This window comes from Silene latifolia, chromosome 2 (genome assembly GCF_048544455.1).
Source record: "Silene latifolia isolate original U9 population chromosome 2, ASM4854445v1, whole genome shotgun sequence".
NCBI lineage: Eukaryota > Viridiplantae > Streptophyta > Magnoliopsida > Caryophyllales > Caryophyllaceae > Silene > Silene latifolia.
The window spans coordinates 94,215,660-94,240,662 of NC_133527.1; the positions used below are offsets into that span (position 1 = coordinate 94,215,660).

At 36.2% G+C, this 25,003-nt stretch overlaps 1 protein-coding gene across 3 annotated transcripts; it reads left to right on the top strand.

Annotated features, from left to right (window-relative positions):
- The first annotated feature begins 476 nt into the window (after positions 1–476).
- LOC141642853 (fructose-bisphosphate aldolase 3, chloroplastic-like) lies at positions 477–7,925 on the top strand. 3 transcript variants are annotated; one of them, XM_074451807.1, is made up of 7 exons: positions 477–577; positions 1,751–1,941; positions 3,272–3,541; positions 3,786–3,895; positions 4,063–4,153; positions 4,902–5,171; positions 7,443–7,925. In XM_074451807.1, the coding sequence occupies exons 2-7, from the start codon at positions 1,774–1,776 to the stop codon at positions 7,719–7,721; spliced, it is 1,188 nt and encodes a 395-aa protein (XP_074307908.1). In that variant the 5' UTR covers positions 477–577; positions 1,751–1,773; the 3' UTR covers positions 7,722–7,925. The 3 variants fall into 3 exon arrangements, with proteins under 3 accessions (XP_074307908.1, XP_074307909.1, XP_074307910.1); XM_074451808.1 differs by having other exon boundaries at positions 477–573; XM_074451809.1 differs by having other exon boundaries at positions 520–738.
- The last annotated feature ends 17,078 nt before the right edge of the window (positions 7,926–25,003 follow it).

Here is a 25,003-nt window from a genome sequence, read left to right on the forward strand (position 1 = left end):
AGTAGTGAAATAATCAATATTAATGCGGCAATAGTGAAAGTAACAATAATTATGGTGGGAGTAATGAAATTATCAATATTAATGCGGCAGTAGTGACAGTAACAATAACTACGGCGGGAGTAGTGAAAGTAACAATGATTATGGGCAAGTAGTGAAATGTTTTATTACTATTGTTTCATTAATATGAGTAAAATATTAATAGCGGGAGTAGTGAATTTGTTTCAAAATTTATTTCATCGTAATTTTAGGACATGTCATAGGAAAAATATATTAATGATTAATTTTTGGGTTATGGAACTTTAAATAATTTTATATAATTAAAAAAAAAATTAATGGTAAGTAGAGGTAGCCCGAACACCAATACTAGTTCTAAAAATAAAGGGAAACATGGTCGGCTTTTTTATTTTTCAAGGATTTTGGTAGGTGAGGTTTGGTGGGCTTTGTTCTATAAAATTGTCTATTTATCCCACAATATTGACAAACTTTAGTTTTGTCGAAAAAGCTGATCATTAGATCTGTGTGATTGTGACCTAAACTAACTGACCTCTCTCTCTGCATTTTTCTCCATTTCCTGTATGTAAGTCACTCTCTTCTCCTATTGGTTTTCTACAATTCCCTCTTCCTTCTCATCATTTCATGCAAAAAAATTTGTGCATTCCCATTTCCCCATTTTCTCATTCAAACCGAAGATGTCATAAGTGGTTGAGACGGAGAGCTATTGTGGACAGTAGGTCCTAGGTTCGAATCCCCTCTTCAATCTATTGTAATGCGACTAATTGCGAGTTTCCTTAGAACAAAAAAAAGTTCTCATTAAAAATGACCCATTACAAAACAATTTCAATCTCCATTTTTGCACCTGTTATTTAGTATCTTGATTCAAAATATCGCAACATTATTGCCCACTTTCTTGTTTTTGTAGGAAATGATTAATAACAAAGTACACCTTTTAATTGTTTAGCAGCAAGTTTAGGCCTTTCGTACACATGAATTCATTATGAGTATTAATTAAGGTGAGGTTTGATTGAATATGGATGAAATATTGCACTCATCAATTGGACCATGTGCTATTCTTTGTTGGAACTGGACCTGTAGTGAACTGTTGGGTTGTTTTACCCGTTTCGCACCGCCCTTGATGGAGGGTGATCTCAAGTGTTTATTATGGTGTGGTATAGCAATAGGCCCTAGGCTGTTGTCAACAGGTTTCGAACCCGTATCTTGTAGCCTTAAAAAGCCGCCCATTTGACCGAATTCTTTTTCAGTGAGTTTTGTGTTTTCCTCGTGCAATTACAGAGGTCGATGTGTTGGTCTCACATATAGGATCATCTAATAATGTTTTGGTGACGTTTTTGTATTCAAAGAACATACTGTACTGGCTAAGCTTAAGAGTATGTTGATTTTAGTATGTAGTGGAGAATATTTGAGTAAATATTGGCAATTTACGTAAATGTTGAAGGGTAACTGTCTGACTAAGGTATTTTATGTCAATCTGGAGGTTAATGGGTTAGACGATCTTACGGAATTTTTGTATGCAAAGAATACTAGCTGAACCTAGAGTATGTTAGTTTTAGTGGGTGGTTGTGTTCGTCTTTTTTCACCTCTGGGAAAGTTAATTGTAATCATAGCAGTGGTTGTTGTTAACATGTTAATTGCTTTTATTTAGTCAAAGTTTCTCTGCCTGTTCTTTGACACACCTACTTCTCTCCACTATCATTAGATTCTCTAGAAATATTTTTTTTTTCCGTGTGTACAGTGTAGTCAATTGAGAGATCATCCATGGTGTCTATGAGTTTGGTGAAGCTTAATGGATTATCATCACAATGGATGGGTCAACAGTCATTGAATTGGAATGGTGGATCGCAAAACTCAACTACTACTCGTCGAGTTTCCATGCCAACCCGTGCTAGTGCTAGCTCTTATGCTGATGAGCTCGTAAAGACTGCAGTATGTTCTCTCTTTGTCGGTTTTTTTGCCTTCTTTTGGTTGTGAATTAATATCAAAATTACACTAGCACTACTTCTTGCAAACATTTTGTATAATTATGATCGATACCTAAACAGAATCATAGGTCAGTGTATCTATGATGTTTTGAGGGTTATCTGAGTCTCGATGTAAATAGAGGGATTGTCCTTTGAAGAAAAAGAACAAATTCCCTATCAATCTTGAAACTTTATTTTTTTATTTTTTTTGTAGAAAATAAAGTCAACTTTCAAGTTTAGTACTCACTCCATCCCAAATTTATAGTTCCCATTTGACTTTGGTGGACAAACAACGTCGATATTGGTTGATATCTTCAATCAATGTTAATAGCAGTAGTTATAACTTATTTTTAGCTGATGATATGAAAAAAGTTTTATAACGAGTATACTATACAAATTTTACACTCCATCTCTACATATATTTAGAGAAATTAATAGTCAGAGTTGACATCAAATGACCACCAAAGTCAGGTGGAGACAATAAATTTGGGATGGTGTACATCATTTGGATGGTTTTGAGTCTTCAAAATTAAAACTAGAACTATCTTTTGTATATGAAAGTTCGATAGTTACTTAGTTAAAACTTGCCTACGGGGTCTACAACTAGGTCTTGGCCTTTGGGTTCTTTTAGTTGGCAATATTTAATCAAGATGAGGTCCAGGCTGAATTCAGTTGGATAGGTCATGTTTCCGTGGACTTAAATAAAACATATGCTATGGTCATTTTACAAGTCATCTAATACCTTTGGTATTGTTGGCATTGACGAATTTAGTAACTGCTTGCTTCCATATCCTCGTGTTATGTAGTAAACGCTGGTCGATCAAGAAAAATTGTAGAAACACTGTAACATACTAACATGTTTAGAGTTTAATTTCGCTCTGAGTTTTTCTTGTCTTGAGGATAATTTTTGTTTCTCAATTTCATACTTCTAGCCTTGCCGAAAAGCACGAAATTGATGTGGAAAAGGGAGTTGTGGGGCATTCTTAATTACCTTCCTGAATTATCTGGTCTTTAAAGTTTAAACTAGATGGTTGCACTGTGTTGATGCTAGTTAGTAAAGTGCCTAAAACAGAATATATAAAGAAACTGTTTTAAATATCCAGTCTATAATGTTTGCGATCATAAGAGTTACTGAGTCAGCCTTTCACTCCTTTTCTGAACCTTATAACTAAGATCTGTTTCTACCTCGTTTATAACAGTCCGCATTTCATCATTTGATAGTTTCGTTTGCATTGAAATGCATGATAACTATACCATTGGTCTTGACTCATGTCAATGTAAATTATGGCCTGCAGAAAACTATTGCTTCTCCAGGACGTGGTATCCTTGCCATAGACGAATCAAATGCAACCTGTGGAAAGAGGTTGGCATCAATTGGTTTGGACAACACAGAAGTTAATCGTCAGGCTTATAGACAGCTTCTTCTGACAACCCCTGGTTTGGGTGACTATATCTCTGGTGCCATCATGTTTGAGGAAACACTTTACCAGTCCACAACTGATGGGAAGAAATTTGTTGATTGTTTACGCGATCAGAATATTGTTCCTGGAATCAAAGTGGACAAGGTATGGTGGTGTTGAAAAAGTGTACGCGGGCGTGAAATTTGCCATCTCTTTCTTATATCTTTGTGGTTCTTGTGAAAAGAGTCTATCTGTGTTGTTTGTCACTAGACTTGGACAAGGCTGATATGACGCCCCCTTACCTTCCCATCTATTGAGCCCTTGCAGCATTAGGATAATATTGTTATTATTGTTCTCATATCCGATTGTACTTATTGATCACTCTCCCTTGGGTAACTTTTATTTTCAGGGTTTATCTTCTCTGCCAGGGTCAAATAATGAATCTTGGTGTCAAGGGATAGATGGTTTGGCTTCCAGATCTGCAGAGTACTACAATCAGGGTGCCCGTTTTGCAAAATGGTAAGCCGTTTTCCTTAGTGCTACATGTAGAAGAATTTCTTACATCAAATAGCTGAAATATTCTGTTAGTCATTTTTGTGAAACCCAGTTTCCCTTATTAACCATGTACTTGTAATTTCTCTATTTTCTGAAAACTAAATGGGAAATTCCTTTGGTGCACAAATTAGGCGTACAGTTGTTAGCATTCCATGTGGGCCTTCTGCGTTGGCTGTTAAGGAAGCTGCTTGGGGACTTGCTCGCTATGCTGCTATTTCTCAGGTACATGATAAAGCTTATCATCTTCTCACTTCCTTCCGACACATTCAGTGTGGATTTATTCGTTGAAAGAGACAAGATCATTAATTATGCTGAGATTCGTAATGTAAACTTTGAACTATGATATACTTTGGTGAAGGAACCTATTAGCCGGTCAGGTCTCATGGATGGGTTTTTCAGTCACATTTAAGCCAACTCAAATGTAATGACACTTTTTTCTTCCGAAAGAATGAGAAGAAAACATTGAACATTGTCTAACTAAGCTCCTCACTAGTTAGATAATGATACTACCTTCTCACCGTTTCTTTATTGGTCAATCGATATCAACTTTGACCACTAGTATGTACTGATACCTTGAAATATATGTAAAAATACAATGTACAATTTGTCACATTTGATTTATTTAAACAATTATGTTCATATTATCATTTATAAAAACTTGTATCCTATTGACCCTCAAAGTCAAATGAGGAAATAAAAACTGGATGAAGGGTGTATAACTTAATGATGTGTCTGTGTATTACAACAGGAGGCTGGTTTCCATTTTGAATCCTAACAAGTTATGGACCCATTTCATGTTTACCAGCCCTCGGTGACTTTACAATCTCATCTTCTCTGTGTTGATGTTGTGATAGCACTGTAGTTGTTGACTTGTTGTGTTGTTTTTCTGCATCTGTTACACTCATCTGTAAATGGATAAATAATGAAATGTTCGTTCTATTAACATGATTGACTCCTGTATATGCTTCAGGACAATGGGCTTGTGCCCATAGTAGAGCCAGAGATTCTTCTCGATGGAGACCACCCCATAGAGAGGACTCTGGATGTTGCAGAGCGCGTGTGGGCTGAAGTCTTTTTCTATTTGGCCCAAAATAATGTTATGTTTGAAGGAATCCTTCTCAAGCCCAGTATGGTAACCCCGGGTGCTGAACACAAGGAGAAAGCTTCCCCGGAGACCATTGCCAAATTTACTCTTCAAATGCTCAAGAGGAGGGTACCTCCAGCTGTTCCTGGAATAATGGTATGTTTACTGTCCCCTTTTGCTCTTTTTGCGCGACCATTAAAATTATTTGTTGAGGTACAAATTCTAGTGCCAAGCCAGCTCATGCCATAAATTTCTACGGACCCTTTTTTCTTAGCACTCTTTAGTTAGGACAAAGGACTCACGTTGGACTGCTAAGGAATTCCCACAGTAAAGTTGCTTCTTTAGGTGGTTAAGCTAACATCCCTCCTACACATGCTGTTGCCTCAAGAAATCACGACAAGGTGGTTTAGACAAATTTTTTCGTCTACAATTGGCAAAGATGCGGCCAATTTTTTCTAGTCATCCCTACTAGTCTTTTTGAGCAGTAGAGAGCAGATTCGTGTCACCTTTTTTTTCCTCTTCTATTTCGTTTTGTGCATTACTTGTTCATCGAAACGACAAACAGATCATTTGGGCCGGGTTTTAGTGGGTGTGTGTCAGTTCTTGGGCAAGACGTTAAAGGATCATGGTTAATTGGTTGTGTGTGGGTCAATTGGATCATTTGGGTCGTGTCTATGCAGTTTCTAAATCAGCCGTATTGGCTCGTTTAGGGTCATTTCGGACCGGGCCATTCTTGAGCTTGGTTGTGTTGGATCTGGTCAATTCGAGTTTACATCAACTTTAGGTTACATGTTACTCTCTCCTATTCTCAATAACTCTCCCTATTTCTTTTTTCGTCTATTCACAATAATTTCCCTATTTCCTTATTTGGCAAACTTTTATACTTATTTTAATGACCTCACCTCACAACAATACCCCACAATACCCATACTTTATCTTATTTTAATCACCTTACCCCACAACAATACTTACTAGTATTGGTGCCCGGCTTCGCCCGGGCTACCTCTACTTACCATTAAATTATTTTTTTTATTAAATAAATTACTTTAAGTTGCATAACCCATAAATTTATCATTAATATATTTTTCTATGACATATCCTAAAATTACGATGAAATAAATTTTGAGACAAATTTATTACTCCCGCTATTAATATTTTACTCTTATTAATGAAACAATAGTAATAACATTTCACTACTTGCACGTAATCATTGTTACTTTCACTACTCCCGCCGTAATCATTGTTACTGTCACTACTGTCGCATTAATATTGATAATTTCACTACTCCCGCCGTAATTTATTGTTACTTTCACTATTGCCGCATTAATATTGATTATTTCACTACTCCCCTTATTTCTACCACTTTCACTAATCTCGCTGATAATATTGTTACTTTTACTATTTAAATGGGTGATTACTATCATATAACTATATCCAATGTTACTACAATTATTTTCTTTATTGACGAAATTACTTTTACTACTTAGGCATGCAATTTTAAGAGGATTATATATTTATATAAATATATTACATATATGCATTAAATCAAATCGAAAGAATTATGCAATATTATATATTATAGAATTTAACTTGAATTATTTATAACCTACTTATATTATCTTTTTGTATGTTAAATAATTAACATCTCTATACATCTAATAAACTATAAAGTTTAATAAAATTGCATAGATTTTAAATTTAATATATAATTTTATGATGATAATAATTAATACCATAGGTGTGCATGTTTAAATTAATTAATTATTTTATTTTAAGGAAATTGACCATCTTCTGGTCGTCTATACATATTTAGGAAAACTACCAAGCATCTTCTTTCTTTTAGTCTCCTTGAAATTAACCATCTTAATTAATTATTTTATTTTAAGGAAATTCACCATGTTTTAGTCTCTTACAAATGTTTAGGAAAATTACCAAGCTTCTATATAATTTAATTTTAACCCAAATTATATAATATTTGCATTGAGATCCCTTAATCGGGTCCATCACACGGTGCTAGTGATTTAAAACTATATAGTATAATTAATTTGTATAAATTTCTTTAATTACATTGAAGTCTCTTGGTTTCTGGATTTAATATATAGTATTGATTTTAATCACCTCACTCCACAATAATATCACACAATACCTTCCTCTCTCCAATCTCCTAACCCCACTACAATACTTTACCATATAATACTCTCTCCCTTAATTCTCGTGCCCTTCATGAATAGGGAGAGTTATTGAGAATAGGAGGGACTACATGTTTGCCTCGGTATGGGTTGGTCATTCAAGTCGGGTACGGTCAAGGTATGCTGCTTCACAATCTAGTCAATATGATGTGAAACCAGTAATTGAATGCTTTGTTTTGAAATTCATCTTGAAAACCTTATCTTTTCCATGGTAACATAATTTGTATCGGTTATGTAGTTTCTGTCGGGAGGACAATCAGAAGTGGAAGCAACCTTAAACCTGAATGCAATGAACCAAAGCCCAAACCCGTGGCACGTGTCTTTCTCGTATGCCCGTGCTCTACAAAACAGTGTGTTGAAGGCGTGGCAAGGGCAACCGGAAAATATAGCTGCAGCCCAGAGAGCTCTTTTGGTGCGGGCGAAAGCGAATTCTATGGCCCAACTAGGCAAATACTCTGCTGAAGGAGAGACTGAAGATGCAAAGAAGGGAATGTTTGTCAAGGGATACACCTACTAATCAGTAATCACCCCACTTCTATCTATTTTAAGGTGTTTTCCTTTACCATGTGGAAGCCCACTAATTTGAGGTTTATGTTTATTTGTTAAATTTAGAGTTGATGCTTAAATAATACGATATTGCCTTTGAATTTTGATTATTCACTCGTAATGTCTTCGTTATGAGCTAAACTTTACGGAGTACAAACTGTGTAACTTTTTGAAATTTTGTGGTTCCACTTAACCTTTGTCAGAGTTATACATATATACATAGAGTTGGCAAAAGTTGACCTGACCCGAGGAACCCGACCCGACCCGATACAACCCGAAAATTGGGTGACCCGAAACCGAACAGACCTGACCCAACCCGACCCGATAACCGATAACATCCTTATTTTTTCCGACCCGAACCCGACCCGACCCGACCCGTGACCCGATATTGACTCACCCCGATAGATGACCCGATAATGAATTAGCTTAATAATGGTGTAAATAAGACCAAATTGACATTTCACTTAAAATTACAATTAATACACCTACACGTTATTTAAACATAAATTTACCCATCTAAAACTAAATACATAAGAGAAAATATATGTTTATATTCTGATCCGATACTGAATCGACCCGACTTGCCACCCGTTGATGACCCGACCTGAAGATGACCCGACATGAACCGTAACCGACCCGACCCGTCGCTAACCCGTCACAACCCGAACCCGATGTGGCCCTACCCGCTTTGACCCGACCCGTAACCGACCTGAGTGACCCGATTGTCACCTCTACATATACATCATAGAAGTGATATATATACTCGACAGTCTAATGGGGCGTTTGCTAAGGGGTTTCAGAAAAGGGAAACCCAATCCAAATCCCCCGTGCCCTTTCTTATTGTTTGCTTCATCATTTTTCTCATTCCCTTGCCACTCCTCCGACGATACTTCCCCCTCTTTGCCGGCGCTCCCCTCTGCCCCATGCGGCCATGCTGGTGACGTATCTTGCTGTGCCTTTTTTTTTTAGTTTTTTTTTTGGGGGGAGGGGGGGGGGGGGGGGGGTGGTTAGGGTGGTGTCACGGTGTTTTATGGTGACTAGAGTTCATTGCTGATGGGGAGCTGAGGAGGGGACAACGAAGGTGCGTTGGATAAGGCGGCGATAGATAATGGTGGTGCCGGCGACTAAAGTGCTGGAGTCCCGGACCCCGGTGATGGTGCCAGTGGTGACTATGGGTTTTTATGGTGTAAACCGGGGTATCTACCATTGACAACAGTGTATAATCCTCTCATCGCACGTGCTCTCACGAAGAGGTAAACGGTTAGCCAAAGAGTTTGAATGGTAGTTTTTATTTTCTATTAAATTTTGCATACTAAACAAGTCTCCTCGGTAAAGGGAATTAATTTCCTTTACTCTTGATCCCATTTCTTATTCCTTTCCCCTAATACGAACCAAATTTTTTTTTTATAATGTAAGAAAACTAGGTAGATCCTCTAGAGTTGAACCATCTTATCTCATCCTTTCAAATGAGTGAGGTAAGTTGAAGCAACCGGCTTTCAAACCGGAGCTATTAACATAATGAAAACCGACTTAAACCCGTGGGTAAAAACCCTCAAAACATGCTCTAGCAGGCTAATATATGTACAACCCGTCCGGCCGTCCCCAAATCCACTAAAAGAGTAGCATAGATGGGGCTACTCCGTTAACCAATTATTGTTGCTTAGTTTCTACTCGTACTAATTTACGTACATATGAAATGCTTGTTATCAAAGACTAAGCCATGTTATTGGATCATATTGAATTTTTTTATTCAAAGCCTGTTTCTCGCAAATTAATTAACATCCTCAACTATATATACACAAATGTTTTCAATGTGATTCAAAACATCAAAACATGCTTGGGTTTATTTTCTTTTTCTTTTTCTTTTTTCAAATGTGCTTGTGAAAGAACATGATCTAAGGTCAAAACTTTTGATATCACGTTAAGAGCACCTTCACAAACCAACAATTCTCCTATAGAATCGTCCTATAGTATAGGATTGACTCAAAAAGAATATAGTCCAAAATTAAAACTTTACTTTATTTATATTTTAACTTTATTTTGATAATCCGACCGACATCTTATGACAAATAACGACGCATTAAAAATGCAAGTTATCAATATAAAATATTAGGTTATCAAAATAAAATATTTTAATATATACTCCCTCCCAGTCACTATATTGTTCCCATTTGATATGGACACAATACTTAAGGAAAAGAATTAAAATAGGAGTAAAAGAGTTGTGTGGAGTTGGTGATAAGAGAGATGGATGAATTATTAGTAGTTAAATAAAGAATTATAGGACCAAAACATAAAGAAAAGTAATAAAATAGGAGTAAAAGAGTTGTGTGCGGTTTGGTGATAGGAGAGAGGAATGAATAAAATAAGAGTAAAAGTTTCTAAAAATAGAAAGGGGAACATTTAGTTGAATAATCCGTTTCGGGAAAGAGAGAACATTATAGTGACTGGGAGGGAGTATTTATCAATTAATTTTACAGAATTTATTTTCTTAGTACATATTTTACTCGTTATAGTACTTTTGCCTACAATTTTTCATTTATTACCCTTAACTAAAAAATCACTAATAAACATTATCATATTTATCCTATTTATTAAAGCAACAACCACAGTTCTATGGTGTCAGCCTGTGGTTGAAAGTCAACTTTTCAAAGAATATATTTATGTGGGTCATCCATGTGCATTGAATAAACTAATTGGTTTTATATATATATATATATATATATATATATATATATATATATATATATATATATATATATATATATATATATATATATATATATATATGTATACCAAATTATTAAATTGTTTGATATAAGTGATATATGATGTATACTATACAATTAATATTTTTAACAATAACCTTATTAATAGTAGGACACCAAAAATATTAAACTAATAACTACTAATATAAAAGAATTGACTAAAAACACCCGGAAAGGAGAAAAATGACAAACGAAAAAATATACAAAAAATTCTTTAAAAAATTATGTGGATGACTTTTTCATAAATCAATCGTTATTCAAGAGTGACGAGTAAAATTCTCACATAAAAAATTCTGAAAAAAGATTCAAAATAATAAAACAAAGTGTTAAAATTACATAAAAAGAAAAAAAAATATTTAAGATGGAAAGTTATTAGAATTAAAAAAAAGGCCAAAAAAATGAGCAGAGAATAATACAACTGAGAAAAAACAAAACATGTAAATGGAACGGATTGTGCTTTTTCACATACGCATTTTACTCTTTCACATACATTTTTTACAATTTTATCCTTGTCAGTTTTTTTTTATCTTACTCAATTTATTTTACCCACCATTTCCCTCCACTTCCCTTCACCGTCAATGGTCGTCCTGATTATCGACAAATCTGCCCTACGGAACTAATACATTAACATGCCGAAGATTAATTTTCATCTCAGTCGTTGGATGCTAATAACAAGAGAAAAAGGAACATATATCGGATGTATTACCTTAAATTTTACTTGTTTTAGAGCATATGTGTGTTTTTTCCGAGCTTATTACCTCAAACTTTATTTGTTTTTGAGCATATGTGTTTTATTTCTGAGCTTATTAAAGTTTATAAGTTAGATTTTAATTTTTTTTCCGTCAAAACTCAAATTTAACTAAGTTTGTATGTAATATTTTTGAGCTTAATGTTTTAGTGTTTAAACTTAAAAACTTTATTATAATGCTCAAAAACTATAAAACTGGTGATAGTACGTCGGATGTATAATCCACTTAGTGTAATAACAATGAGGCATTAATAATGAACTTGTACTAATTTTGGATTTAACTAAGGAATAAACCCACTGTGACAACTTCTCTCAATATCAGTGCTACATTTGACGTTCGTCTCCCAAACGTGTTTTATGATTTATGCTTTTTATCTTACTAGACTAATCAGACTATAAGACATGATTCAATAAAGCAGTGGTGGATCTTCAAGTAGAAATTGGTACAGAGAACCTTCGTTAGACGTAATTGTAAACAAGTTAAAGATTTTTGTCAAAAAATTGTGTAGAAATTGGTATAAAGAACCCTAATTTCATTCTATAATAAACAAATAAACATTGATAAACAACTAAATTATTGATAAACGACTAAATTATTTACTTATTGGAGAATTAAAACACATCGTCTATGTGTTTGGAGCAATTAAATCACGTAAATTTTAGGGGAAAAAAGGTTGATATAAGAGATTAAGAACTAATTTGATTAGGTTAGACAAAAGGGTATAACATGGAAAGTTAATGAAAAAAGTTTATGTGAAAGAGTAAAATCCGCATGTGAAAAAGTAATTCCGATACTAAAATATAAAACAAAAACCACTACACATCTATCTAGACACGTGTCTTCTCCTTAGCCAAAATTTTCCCGCCCAACAACATTTCATTAGCTAACCCTAATAACACAAAGAAAGATGTAGATTAGAAATTTATTTCTCTTCGGCCTCTTCTATCATTTCATTTAGTAGCTCTCTCTTTAATGGCTATACATGGAATATACACCAAATGTTTTACGGGCTCCTTCTCTCTAATCATTCACAGCCACTCTACCATGAAATAATTAACATATTGTTTTAGGTAATTAATTCCATCTACCTCTAATTGGTTTTAATTTTATCATTTTCCATATTTTTCTAATGATTAATGGATTGGTTGATTTGTTTTGATTTTATCCTTTTCCATATTTTTCTGATGATTAATCGATTGGTTATTGGCTTTCCCTAGATTTTTTTATGATGACAGCTATTTCTCTCTTTTCGATTGATTCAATTTCTTTACTATATTTTTTATAACGGATTTTCTATCATGTGCCCTTAGGGCACATGATAATAATCTAATTAGGAAAATATTGTTGAGAATATTTCATGACAAGTTAGAGTTGAAACTCATATTTACCATAATTAGTGTAATAATCTTGAAAATCTTCGCCTATTTAACTTATTATCATGTGCCATAAGGGCACATGTTAGAAAAACCCTTTTCATAAAGTACTTAATGTATGTGTGTATGTGTGTGTATGTATATATATATATATATATATATATATATATATAGAATTAGGATCTTATGAATCTAGTTTTTAGGGTGAGTCCGTCCTACCATTATAGACCGTTAGATCTAATCAATCCAATGGCTGAGATTATATCTGATCAACGTATTACGATATTAATAGAGCGCATCTTTCGAAAGGGGCAAAATTGTAATTCACAGACAAACAACAAAACCTGATCCACTCACATTTTTCGTCATTTATCAGATCTCCTTTCTCTCTCATCAAATTTGCTCTACGTTTTCCTTGTTCAAGCACATCTCAATTCTCCACTGGAATTTCTGCAATTCAATCATAATTTATGCAATTCATTCATCTCTATACTTATATTCTACATCGATCGCTGGAGTTTCGTACGGTTCTCCCTAATCTCTCTCCCATTTGTTTAATTTTCTTCATTTGCCATTTAATTTCATATCATTGCAGATTATTAAGGTAAAGTTCACTACTTCGACCTACTCAAATTGTTGATCGATTCAATGTAAGATTATTTTATCTATTCGATTTCAATTTTCATTTCTAATTACTGTACTTTTAACATTATTTTGTGAATTTCTTGCTCAATTTGTGAAAAACTTAGTTATTTGGAATAACTTTTTGTTTTCTAGGGTTTATATTATTGTTTTGTATGTTTTCCCTTTTTCTGATTTTGTTTTAGCTGTCGTGTTGTTCAATCACTTATACTTCTCAATTCTGCTTTCATATTGTTCAATTTATATAATTGTGTTCATTATTTCACTAAATCTAATGTTATATTGTAATTATTTTAAGCATTTCTAGCTTGCATATTTCATTCTCAACAACATCGTCTAAATAAGCATTGATCTCCAACGATTTCGTCGTCGATGTTAGAGTAATCGAGTTATATGATTCAAACTATTGTTAATCATCGCTTACAAGTATGCACAATCTTTTGAATGCTCTGTTTATTTTTGTTGCTAATAGAAATGCGATGTATTTGTAAACCGTACGATGATAAGGATTTTTTATTAGTGTTATACTAATGGTGTACATGTGTTACAGTAATTGTGCAACTGTATTACAATGATACAACCTTGTTATGATAATGCTTTAAAGTATTTTAAATTCTTAAAATATTGGAGTAGAATTTTTGAAGTAGTGTTACTCTAATGCTATATGTGTGTTATTATAATGGTTTAAGTGTGTTATTGTAACGATATAAGTGTGTTACTCAATGACTAATTGCGATATATGAAAGGATGACGTTATGTTACTCTAATGCTATATGTTTGTTATTATAATGGTTTAGCCGGGTTACTAATGGTGCGTTTGTTCCAGGTTTGGTTAGGATTGTCGACTCGAATTGTGCTATTCTTTTGCTGGTGCGTTTGTTCGTGATTCGAGGAGGAGGAGAAGGTTTGCTGGTGTGTTACTTTTATGGTTTGAGTGTGCTATAATAATGATATCAGTGTGTTACATTAATGGTGTATCTGTTTTCTACTCATTACAATCAGTTATATGCTAATCCTTGCATGTTTTTTATTGTTTACTTCCCTCTATTGTGACTAGTTGTAACGTTAAGGTTATTCACGAAGACTAACGGGGAACTAGGAAAGGTGTTTTAATCATGGAAACTTTGTTATAATGATGGTCAAATGCTCTTGGGTTGTAATGCTACCCATCTATTGTAGATGGGTATTATAATGATGGTAAGATGGTGTAAATTGTATGTCCCCATCTATTTTGATGTAGGAGCTTTCTAAAGCTTTCCCCAAATGACATTCTGATAGTTGCTTGATTAACAGGATAAGATTTATGGTTTTAAGTTTTCTGGCTACATTCGACGCTCTTGTTTTCTTTCTTTACAGTGGAGTATGTACATCATCAACATCGAGAAAATTAGTCGTTGTGTTGGACTGTTTGTCATAATGCTTTTGCGAGGCTTTGTCCTTCTAATTGCAAGTTCCTCTCAGGTTTATAAGCAGCACTTGGGTAATTATGTTAACTTTTGAGTCGAATTTCGTTTTGAAAGTACGACAGTACGCCTGATCCTTTCCATGGGCCTTACTAACAAGACCTGGATCAGAAAGTTGCTCCATAGTGAAACAACAAATCTTAGTAACTTGTTTGGTTGTCAAATATTGATGAAGGTCCACGTCTGAGCAATCCATACTGGAAAAAGGCTTATTGTTGAGAACTTGATTTGGCATGTTTGTTTTAACTTGTTACAATATTAATGTACTTGTGTTACATAACATTTTAATAATTGTACCGCGGTATTAATAGTGACGATAACTGTATTAGTAAGTTTATGACTCTCTTACTATGATGGTATAAGTGTGTGATTGTAACGGTGTTTGTGTGTGATAAAATTATAACAATGGTTAAGAGTGTAACTTGCGACAATAATGGTTTAATTGTATTGCGATAATGGTTTAATTGTGTTACAATAATGGTTATACTTTGTTACACTAATAGTTTACTCGTTTTAAGTAGCAGTTATACTTTGTTATAACAATGGTTTACGCATGTTACAATAACGGTTGAACTGTGTTACAATAATAGCTTAACTATGTTACTATAAAGGTTTTATTGAATTACATATCCTGTCATTGTCTGATTACTATGTTATACTTTCCTATGTTATACCGAGTAACAATTTTTACTCATGGATACGACATATCAACAGATCTTAGGCTTAAATTGAAGAAGAATATGCGTCTTTTGGCCTTATTAATTGATTGATCATAGTATATCAAAAACCTATTAGCTGAAGTGGTAGAGCATCGTACAATTGTACGAATGATGTGGGTTCGACTCCCACATAGGTTATCTCGTTTTCTAGTGTGTATTCTGGACATAGTAAAATAGTACTCAATATTATTCTAATGATTATACTAACTTACAAGACAATAGAGATGTGATAATAAACAGCCTAAGGAAAGACACAACGGTGAATGTGTGTTACTCTAGTAGTGTAAGTATGTTACGATAATAGCATAGTAATGTTTTTTTGTGGTTTAGTTGTGTTAATGCAGTCTTGAAAGTGTGTCCTAAATTTTTTTCTTACAATTCGAATTTTAACAAAATGCCAGGGAAAAAAAATCACATCTAACATCAATAAAAGAGTGTTACTATGTTAGGCTATGCAGGATTCGAACCCACATCTTTTGTGCAAAAATGCACATTGCTCTACCATTGAGCTAATAGCCTATATGAAACATATTTGCATTTAGAAACTCAAAAGCAGAAACAAAAAGAATGGTCAGGCCAAGAATTGTCATGTATAGAGCTTCCAAATTTCTAACTAAAGAATGGTGCATCTATTGCCATTTAATATATATATAGCACCACTAAGCACATAATGGACATTATCTAAACTGCAGAGTAGGACATATCAGTTGCAGTTCACAAACTAGTTCAAATGCAATCCATGAGATCTAGCCACATGCCCTACCAAACTTTCGACACTAGCCAAATCCTCCACTTATATCCTAAATATTACTTATAGAATGACGCACTAGGTATTCGACGCACTTTCGACCCGATTGTGTAACCTTGGTTTATCGAGTCACACTAGTAACTCATTTGACTTGATTGAGTAAGACAAGTTATTTCATAGTGTAACAGGAGACTCTATGAAGTGATACTAGTTACTCATGTATGTGTTACAAAAACTAATTTATATGCGTTTTAATAACAAGTACTCCGAATATATTGAGGCAACAACCCAATACGTGTTATAATAACAAGAAGTGTATGTTACATTGACGACCAGTGTGTATTATAGTAGAACAGATTACATGTATGTGAAACTGCAAATTCTAAATCAACAAAAAATAATCGAACCAAGAGTGCAACATATCAAATTTATTAAAAAATTATTTAGACAAACTTATGATTCAGTGATGCTAGAAATTGGCTAACAAAGCAAATCAGGGATGAATTTATCCTCAACATCAGGGATGAATATATTTTCAACAAAGATATAATAACACAATTATAACAGTAGAATAACATTTCACCAGTATAATAACACAGTTTCGCCAGTATAATTATTAGTGACGATGATCATAATTTCACCAGTATACTCTAAAAACACATAATATTCCATCGTAGCTTGTACCTCGTTTTAGGTAAAAACACATAATATTCCATCGTCTGATGAATTTTTTTCGCTTTTCTCTTGCGATTTTGTTAATTGCGCATTTAATCTGGACAAAGTAAAAGAAGAAGAAGAAGAAGAAGAAGTGAAGAAGAAGAAGAAGAGAGAGGGGGGGTGTGCAGAGGAACGAAACAGAAATGAAGAAAAAAAGGATGGGTTCAGTCCTGTTGTTTTAATTATTTGGGTGACGTGGCACAATCTGGCGCGTCTGATGCTATTAGATCCTACGGTTTATAATTGTAGGACGGACTCATTTAAAACCCTAGACTCATCGGATCCCTATATATATATATATATATATATATATATATATATATATATATATATATATATATATATATATATATATATATATATATATATATATATATATAAATTGCATCAAGTGAGTCTAGGTATCTTAGGTGAGTCTAGCATTTTAATCTCATCCATTAGATCTACTCCTAATCAACGGCTGAGATTAAATCTCAGAAATTATAACAAACCTATAAAAGCTAAGAATTCAAACCTCCCTCTCATAATTCAGTTTCACTTTCTCTCTCCTCCGTCTCATTCCCTCGCTTTCTCTATCTCTCTCTCTAAGTCAAAATAATCCTCTAAATCAAGCAAACAAACCCTAGGTTCCTGTTTTTTACTCGCTTTTATCAATTCATTCACAAATCAATCAAATTAAATCTGTTTCCAGGTTCTCGTTGCTACAATGGATGCAGATTCTCACCATTAACATGCAAACAGGTAATTTCCGTAATCCTTTCGTTTTCAGTTTTCCTTTTCGCGATTTCATCTGGATTCTATGTCGCTTATCATTCGCTATTGTAATTTCATTATTCCGTTGCTTTTCAGTTTTTTAGGTTAATCGATTTTATGTTTGATTCAATTTTAATGACATCCGTTCACTTCTACTTCAATTTTACGGTGTCCTTTCCTTTGATTATTCTCGTATTTGCTTTCCTCTTTAATATTAGGTGAAATATCCTTGTATTTGTTGTTTTTCCTATCGAATTTTCATATTTGCGTTCTCCTCTGCTTCTGCTTACAATCGCAGTTGCTTTATTGTCACATTCCGTCAATTTTGATTATATTTGTCTTTATTCTGTTGCTTTTCAGTTTTTTAGGTTAATCGATTTTATGTTTGCTTCAACTTTAATGAAATCCGTTCACTTCTACTCCAATTTACGGTCTCCTTTCCTTTGATTATACTCGTAGTTGCTTTCGTCTTAAATATTAGGTCAAATATCCTTGTATTTGTTGATTTTCTCGTTCAATTTCGGTCAAATTTCATTATATTTGACCTCTTTTCCTGTCTTGTATATTCCTGTTCCCCTGTCTGTATATTCCTGTTCTGCTGTCAATGCTTATAGGCTCAGCTTGTTACAATATCAATGTTACTGTAACACAATCACATATATTCATTTTCCATTTTCCTTTTTGTATTACAGACTCAAGTACTGTTACTCAACCCCATTCTACGCCAATTGTCCAAGAACAACCCAATCCTCAACCAAATAACCAGCTTGTTCTGTCTCACACGCCTAATGGAGGTGAGCGCTGGATGCGTGTGGTTGAGCACAAGTTTAGACCTACCATTGGTGCGCGCCTCCCTTGAGGCTGGAATCAAGTTCTACGAGGTTTATGCTCGGGCATGTGGATTTACCTCTCGGAAGCACAAGATGCGAAAACACTACGAGGTGGTGCTTTTGCACACCAAAAATTCGTAGTCCAAATCGTCAAGGGTTCAGGGAATCTAAACCGAAACAGCGTCCCAGAACCAAGGATGATGAGAATATGGGTGATGGTTCGTCCACAGCTAGTACAGTTACATGGCGAGTTAAAATCACAAGAATTGGATGCCGAGCGTACATCAGATTTGCCCTTCTACATGGCCTTGATGGCCCAGCTATGATTGACGAGTTTTAAAGTCCACAATCATCGTCTCACCTCTGTCAGTAACAGATCTCGATAAGATTTCACGATCCCTTGATATGTTCCAGAAGACGCTTATCTTGGACAACTTCAAGTTGAATATTGGCGCTGGATTGACCTTTAGACAGGTTAAGGAACTTGTCAATGGGTATGAAAATATCGGTGCTATATTGATAGATTTTAAGAACTTTCAAAGAGATATCAAGTGCTACATTGGGTTAAGAGATGCTGACCTTTTCATCGATCGACTCGAGAAACTCAAAGCGACCCAACCCCAGTTCTACTTCGCCTATGATGTTGATTCGCAAAATCGTCTAACAAAGTTCTTTTGGGCTGATGCTACATGTATTAGAAACTACTCATTCTTTGGGGATGCTGTGAGCTTCGACCCTACTTACGGAACCAATAAGTATGATATGGTTTTTACACCATTCACAGGTGTTAATCACCACAGAAAGTCGGTGTTGTTTGCCGGTTGTCTCCTGTTACACGAGGATGACATCTCCTTCCAATGGACCTTTCAAAGATTTCTTGACTCGCCATGGGACAAAAAGAGCCGCAGTTCATGATCACGGATCAATGCCCTGGCATAAAGAAGGTAATAGTGTGACAATGTTACTGTAACATACTTACTTAAAATTATTGTACCACAACTTTCTGACTCCAACTACCACTGTTCCATCTCTTCCTCTTTTACAAGGTTATTCAATAACAATGTTACTGTAACTAAATTACTAACATATAATTTACTCACTTGCTCTTTCCCTATCACTGGTCAATATCACGTTCTGACTTACTGTTTCATTATGACTGGCATACAACATGCTTTCCCTTCTGTTTTCAAGACAGCTAGGCATCGTTATTGTATGTGGCATATTACACAAAAGATCACGGACAAAGTTGGTTCAAGACTCTGCGCAGAGACACGGACTTCCTTGCTCGCTTCAACGCTGTTGTTTGGGACCCTGATATGGAGCCGTCGGAGTTCGAAGAGAAGTGGCGGAAGGTCATTTCAGATTTCGAGTGGAAGATAATGATTGGTTGACTACAATGTTCGACGCGGACACCATTGCATTCCTGCCTACCATCGTGACCTTGCCTTGGGCTGCATATTAACAACAACACAAACGATCGAAAGTACAAATTCGTTTTTCAAGCGCTATGAGAATCACTTTGGTACACTGGTCGAATTTTGGATGAGGTAAACAACTCTTTTTCATTCCTTACATGCACTTGGGAACAGTGTATGTTACAATACCATTGTTTCATTGTTACATAAATAATTTGTTGCCGAATCCTTGTTGCATTAAAACCAGGTTCCAAATCATGCTATGGACCAAAGAAATATACACGAAGGTGCGATGATTATAACAAATGACCACTCATTCCCTGAGCTTAAGACAGAATTACCTATAGAAAAGCATGGCGATATTATATACACACATGCTGTGTTCAAGGTGTTTCAAGAAGAAGTAATGGCTGCTGATTCATGTGGTGTCGATGACTTTGAGAAGGAGGAGCATGTGCGCATAATTCATGTAATCGATGCTGAGACAGACAAAATTTTCAAGGTAAGGTTGGACCTTAGAAGCACGAGATGCGAAGATGCGAGTGTAAACTGTTCGAAAGAATTGGATTACTCTGCAGGCATATTGTGTGGGTGTACAAGGGCAAAGGAATTGGGCGAATACCAAGCAAGTACATTGTAGATCGTTGGATAAATAACACAGACGCAGCGAACAGGTTTGATTCGAAAACATTATTACAGTGACTGTTTTGACTTGTTACTGATGGTTGTTTTACAAGAACATTGTAACAATAATTTCTTATTGTAACATTGTCACCATGATAAACAAGAACTTTCTTTTTTTACTTCCAGGCTTGATTCGAATGGGAATGTCATTGAGGATTCATATATGGCTACGTCGATAACAATCATTTGTGCAACGTATGGTCGAGTTCCGTCGGATAGTTGGTGTTCTCAAAACTTTACCTGCTGAACACACGGAAGAGTTAGCATCCCTCCTAGTTGAGTTCCTGAAGTTATGTATTGAACCGCTTACAAAAGACCAAGAGATGGAGATTCTGTTGGCCGCAACTCATCGTCTCAAGTCACTATCCACCCTCCGAACAAGCACGCAACAAGGGCAAATGCGGAAAAAGATTGAATTCAGCTAAACAACGAGGCCATTGAAAAAGCAGCCAAGCCAAAGAGGCTATGTGCATACTACGCAAAGAAAGAGTTACCCACGACAGAGAACATGCCCTCTTCGCATAGTGATGAAGTCGCCGAGAAAGCGACTAAAAAGAAAAAAGTTTGATACTGTTATGATGTTACAGTGACATTGTGACCTTATCAATAATTAATAGGATTTTGTGTTGCTGTGATAATAATATGTCACAGTAAAAATAAAAAGTAGAATTGTGTGTTGCTGTGACAATAACATGTCACAGTAAAAAGTCATTCGATTTATCTACATCAGAGTTAACATTTTTTACAGCACTTACAACATTTTATACAGCAATAAATATTGTTTTAGGACCATTTTTCGTCCCGTTTTAGGAGCATATTTCCTAAGTTTTACAGTAACAGTGTTATACAATTTGTTTTGTAAATATACCCTTTGTTTAAGGATTTCGCGGTGTCGCCTAATCCAACCCTAAACCCTTTTCCGTCTCGTTTTAGGAGCGTTTTTCCCCAACTTTAACTCCCATCCACGACAGGGTATCACCCGTCCTTCCCTAGGGTTTGGTTTTGGTTTTTTTGCACCACGATTTTTTAAGGAAAAGGGTTTAGGGTTTAGTTTTGGTTTTATCGTAAATGATGTTGTACTACGACCAACCTTTGTTTAAGGAAAAGGGTTTAGGGTTGGATTAGGCGGCTCCGCAAAGCGGTGCCGCCTAATCCAACCCTAAACCCTTTTCCGTCCCGTTTTAGGAGCGTTTTCCCCCAAATTTAATCCTGTCGTACATTTTAGGAGCGTTTTTCCCCAAATTTAAATCCCGTCCACGACAGAGTATCACCCGTCCTTCCCTAGGGTTTAGTTTTGGTTTTTTTGCAGCACGATGTTTAAAGGAAAAGGGCTTAGGGTTGGATTACGCGGCTCCACGAAGCGGTGCTGCCTAATCCAACCCTAAACCCTTTTCCGTCCCGTTTTAGGAGCGTTTTTCCCCCAAATTTAAATCCCGTCCACGACAGGGTATCACCCGTCCTTCCCTAGGGTTTAGTTTTGGTTTTACTGTAATAATGGTATACTACGAACAACCTTTGTTTAAGGAAAAGGGTTTAGGGTTGGATTAGGCGGCTTCGTGAAGCGGTGCCGCCTAATCCAACTCTAAACCCTTTTCCGTCCCGTTTTAGGAGCGTTTTTCCCCAAATTTAAATCCCGTCCACGACAGGGTATCACCCGTCCTTCCCTAGGGTTTGGTTTTTGTTTTTTTGCACCACGATTTTTAAAGGAAAAGGGTTTAGGGTTGGATTAGGCGGCTCCGCGAAGCGGTCCCGCCTAATCCAACCCTAAACCCTTTTCCGTCCCGTTTTAGGAGCGTTTTTCCCCAAATTTAAATCCCTTCCACAACAGGGTATCACCCGTCCTTCCCTAGGGTTTAGTTTTGGTTTTTTTGCACCACGATTTTTTAAGGAAAATGGTTTAGGGTTGGATTAGGCGGCTCCGCGAAGCGGTACCGCGTAATACAACCCTAAACTCTTTTCCGTCCCGTTTTAGGAGCGTTTTTCCCCAAATTTAAATCCCGTCCACGACAGGGTATCACCCGTCCTTCTCTAGGGTTTAGTTTTGGTTTTACTATAACAGTGTTGTACTACGAACAACCTTTGTTTAAGGAAAATGGTTTAGGGTTGGATTAGGCGGCTCCGCGAAGCGGTGCCGCCTAATTCAACCCTAAACCCTTTTCCGTCCCGTTTTAGGAGCGTTTTTCCCCAAATTTAAATCCCGTCCACGACAGGGTATCACCCGTCCTTCCCTAGGGTTTAGTTTTGGTTTTTTTTGCAGCACGATGTTTAAAGGAAAAGGGTTTAGGGTTGGATTAGGCGGCTCCGCGAAGCGGTGCTGCCTAATCCAACCCTAAACCCTTTTCCGTCCCGTTTTAGGAGCGTTTTTCCCCAAATTTAAATCCCGTCCACGACAGGGTATCACCCGTCCTTCCCTAGGGTTTAGTTTTGGTTTTACTGTAATAGTGTTGTACTACGAACAACCTTTGTTTAAGGAAAAGGGTTTAGGGTTGGATTAGGCGGCTCCGCGAAGCGGTGCCGCCTAATCCAACCCTAAATCCTTTTCCGTCCCGTTTTAGGAGCGTTTTTCCCCAAATTTAAATCCCGTCCACGACAGGGTATCACCCGTCCTTCCCTAGGGTTTAGTTTTTGTTTTTTTGCACCACGATTTTTAAAGGAAAAGGGTTTAGGGTTGGATTAGGCGGCTCCGCGAAGCGGTGCCGCCTAATCCAACCCTAAACCCTTTTCCGTCCCATTTTAGGAGCGTTTTTCCCCAAATTTAATTCCCTTCCACGACAGGGTATCACCCGTCCTTCCCTAGGGTTTAGTTTTGTTTTTTTTGCACCACGATTTTTTAAGGAAAATGGTTTAGGGTTGGATTAGGCGGCTCCGCGAAGCGGTACCGCCTAATCCAACCCTAAACTCTTTTCCGTCCCGTTTTAGGAGCGTTTTTCCCCAAATTTAAATCCCGTCCACGACAGGGTATCACCCGTCCTTCTCTAGGGTTTAGTTTTGGTTTTATCAGAATGTGTTGTTGTACTACGAACAACCTTTGTTTAAGGAAAATGGTTTAGGGTTGGATTAGGCGGCTTCGCGAAGCGGTGCCGCCTAATTCAACCCTAAACCCTTTTCCGTCCCGTTTTAGGAGCGTTTTTCCCCAAATTTAAATCCCGTCCACGACAGGGTATCACCCGTCCTTCCCTAGGGTTTAGTTTTGGTTTTTTTGCACCACGATTTTTAAAGGAAAAGGGTTTAGGGTTGGATTAGGCGGCTCCGCGAAGCGGTGCCGCCTAATCCAACTCTAAACCCTTTCCCGTCCCGTTTTAGGAGCGTTTTTCCCCAAATTTAAATCCCGTCCACGACAGGGTATCACCCGTCCTTCCCTAGTGTTTAGTTTTTGTTTTATCAGAATGTGTTGTACTACGAACAACCTTTGTTTAAGGAAAAGGGTTTAGGGTTGGATTAGGCGGCTCCGCGAGCGTGCGCCTAATCCAACCCTAAACCCTTTTTCGTCCCGTTTTAGGAGCGTTTTTCCCCAAATTTAAATCCTGTCGTATGTTTTAGGAGTGTTTTTCCCCAAATTTAAATCCCGTCCACGACAGGGTATCTCCCGTCATTCCCTAGGGTTTAGTTTGGTTTTACTGTAACAGTGTTGTACTACGAACAACCTTTGTTTAAGGAAAAAGGTTTAGGGTTGGATTAGGCGGCTCCGCGAAGCGGTGCCGCCTAATCCAACCCTAAACCCTTTTCCATCCCGTTTTAGGAGCGTTTTTTGACAATTTTAAACATAGTTACATAATCGTTGTTCAATTTAATATACCACAATTCTAATAGTAAATTGGACAATTAACCGAATTAAGATGACATTCACTAAAAACAAGTGTTACAAACACTGATTAAAAACGAAATACTTCCAAACAGTAATAGTAGTTAACTTAAATATAAGCTATCACAAGAAGCATAAATCATGTAATAAAGAAAGGAAATATTAAATCTTTTACTCCCTTCTTAGTCGTTTGTTCACATGAGGAGAATGAACGCTTTTCCCTCTCTAGCAACTCCTTTTTCGATTATTCCCGTAACCTTCCATCTCTTCAATAGCTTTGACAACAAGAGGCCACTTCCTGTTAATCGAAGGGTTGACTTTAGCATATGACTCCTTAAGAGTCAGTAACACCAAGGAGAAATTGACGGTCTAAATCGGTTTTCAAATGTATTTCTTCACCTTATTTTCTTCTAGTTGTTTCCCAATACACTTGTTTTCCGCCATCGAAACTTGAGATGAGCTTGATTGTTCAAGTCATTTTCAAGCACTTGTACTCGTTCTAGCATTTCTATTACCTTACTATCAGATGATATAACCTGCTCAAGTAATGAATCTCTATGCCTTGTCATTTCTTCCAGTTCAAACTTGGT

Coding starts and splice junctions, on each gene's coding strand:
- LOC141642853 (XM_074451807.1), top strand. CDS start 1,774: ATGGTGTCTATGAGTTTGGTGAAGCTTAATGGATTATCATCACAATGG. Junction 3,896..4,062: donor GGTGCCCGTTTTGCAAAATG/GTAAGCCGTTTT, acceptor TGCACAAATTAG/GCGTACAGTTGTTAGCATTC. Junction 4,154..4,901: donor GCTATGCTGCTATTTCTCAG/GTACATGATAAA, acceptor TATATGCTTCAG/GACAATGGGCTTGTGCCCAT.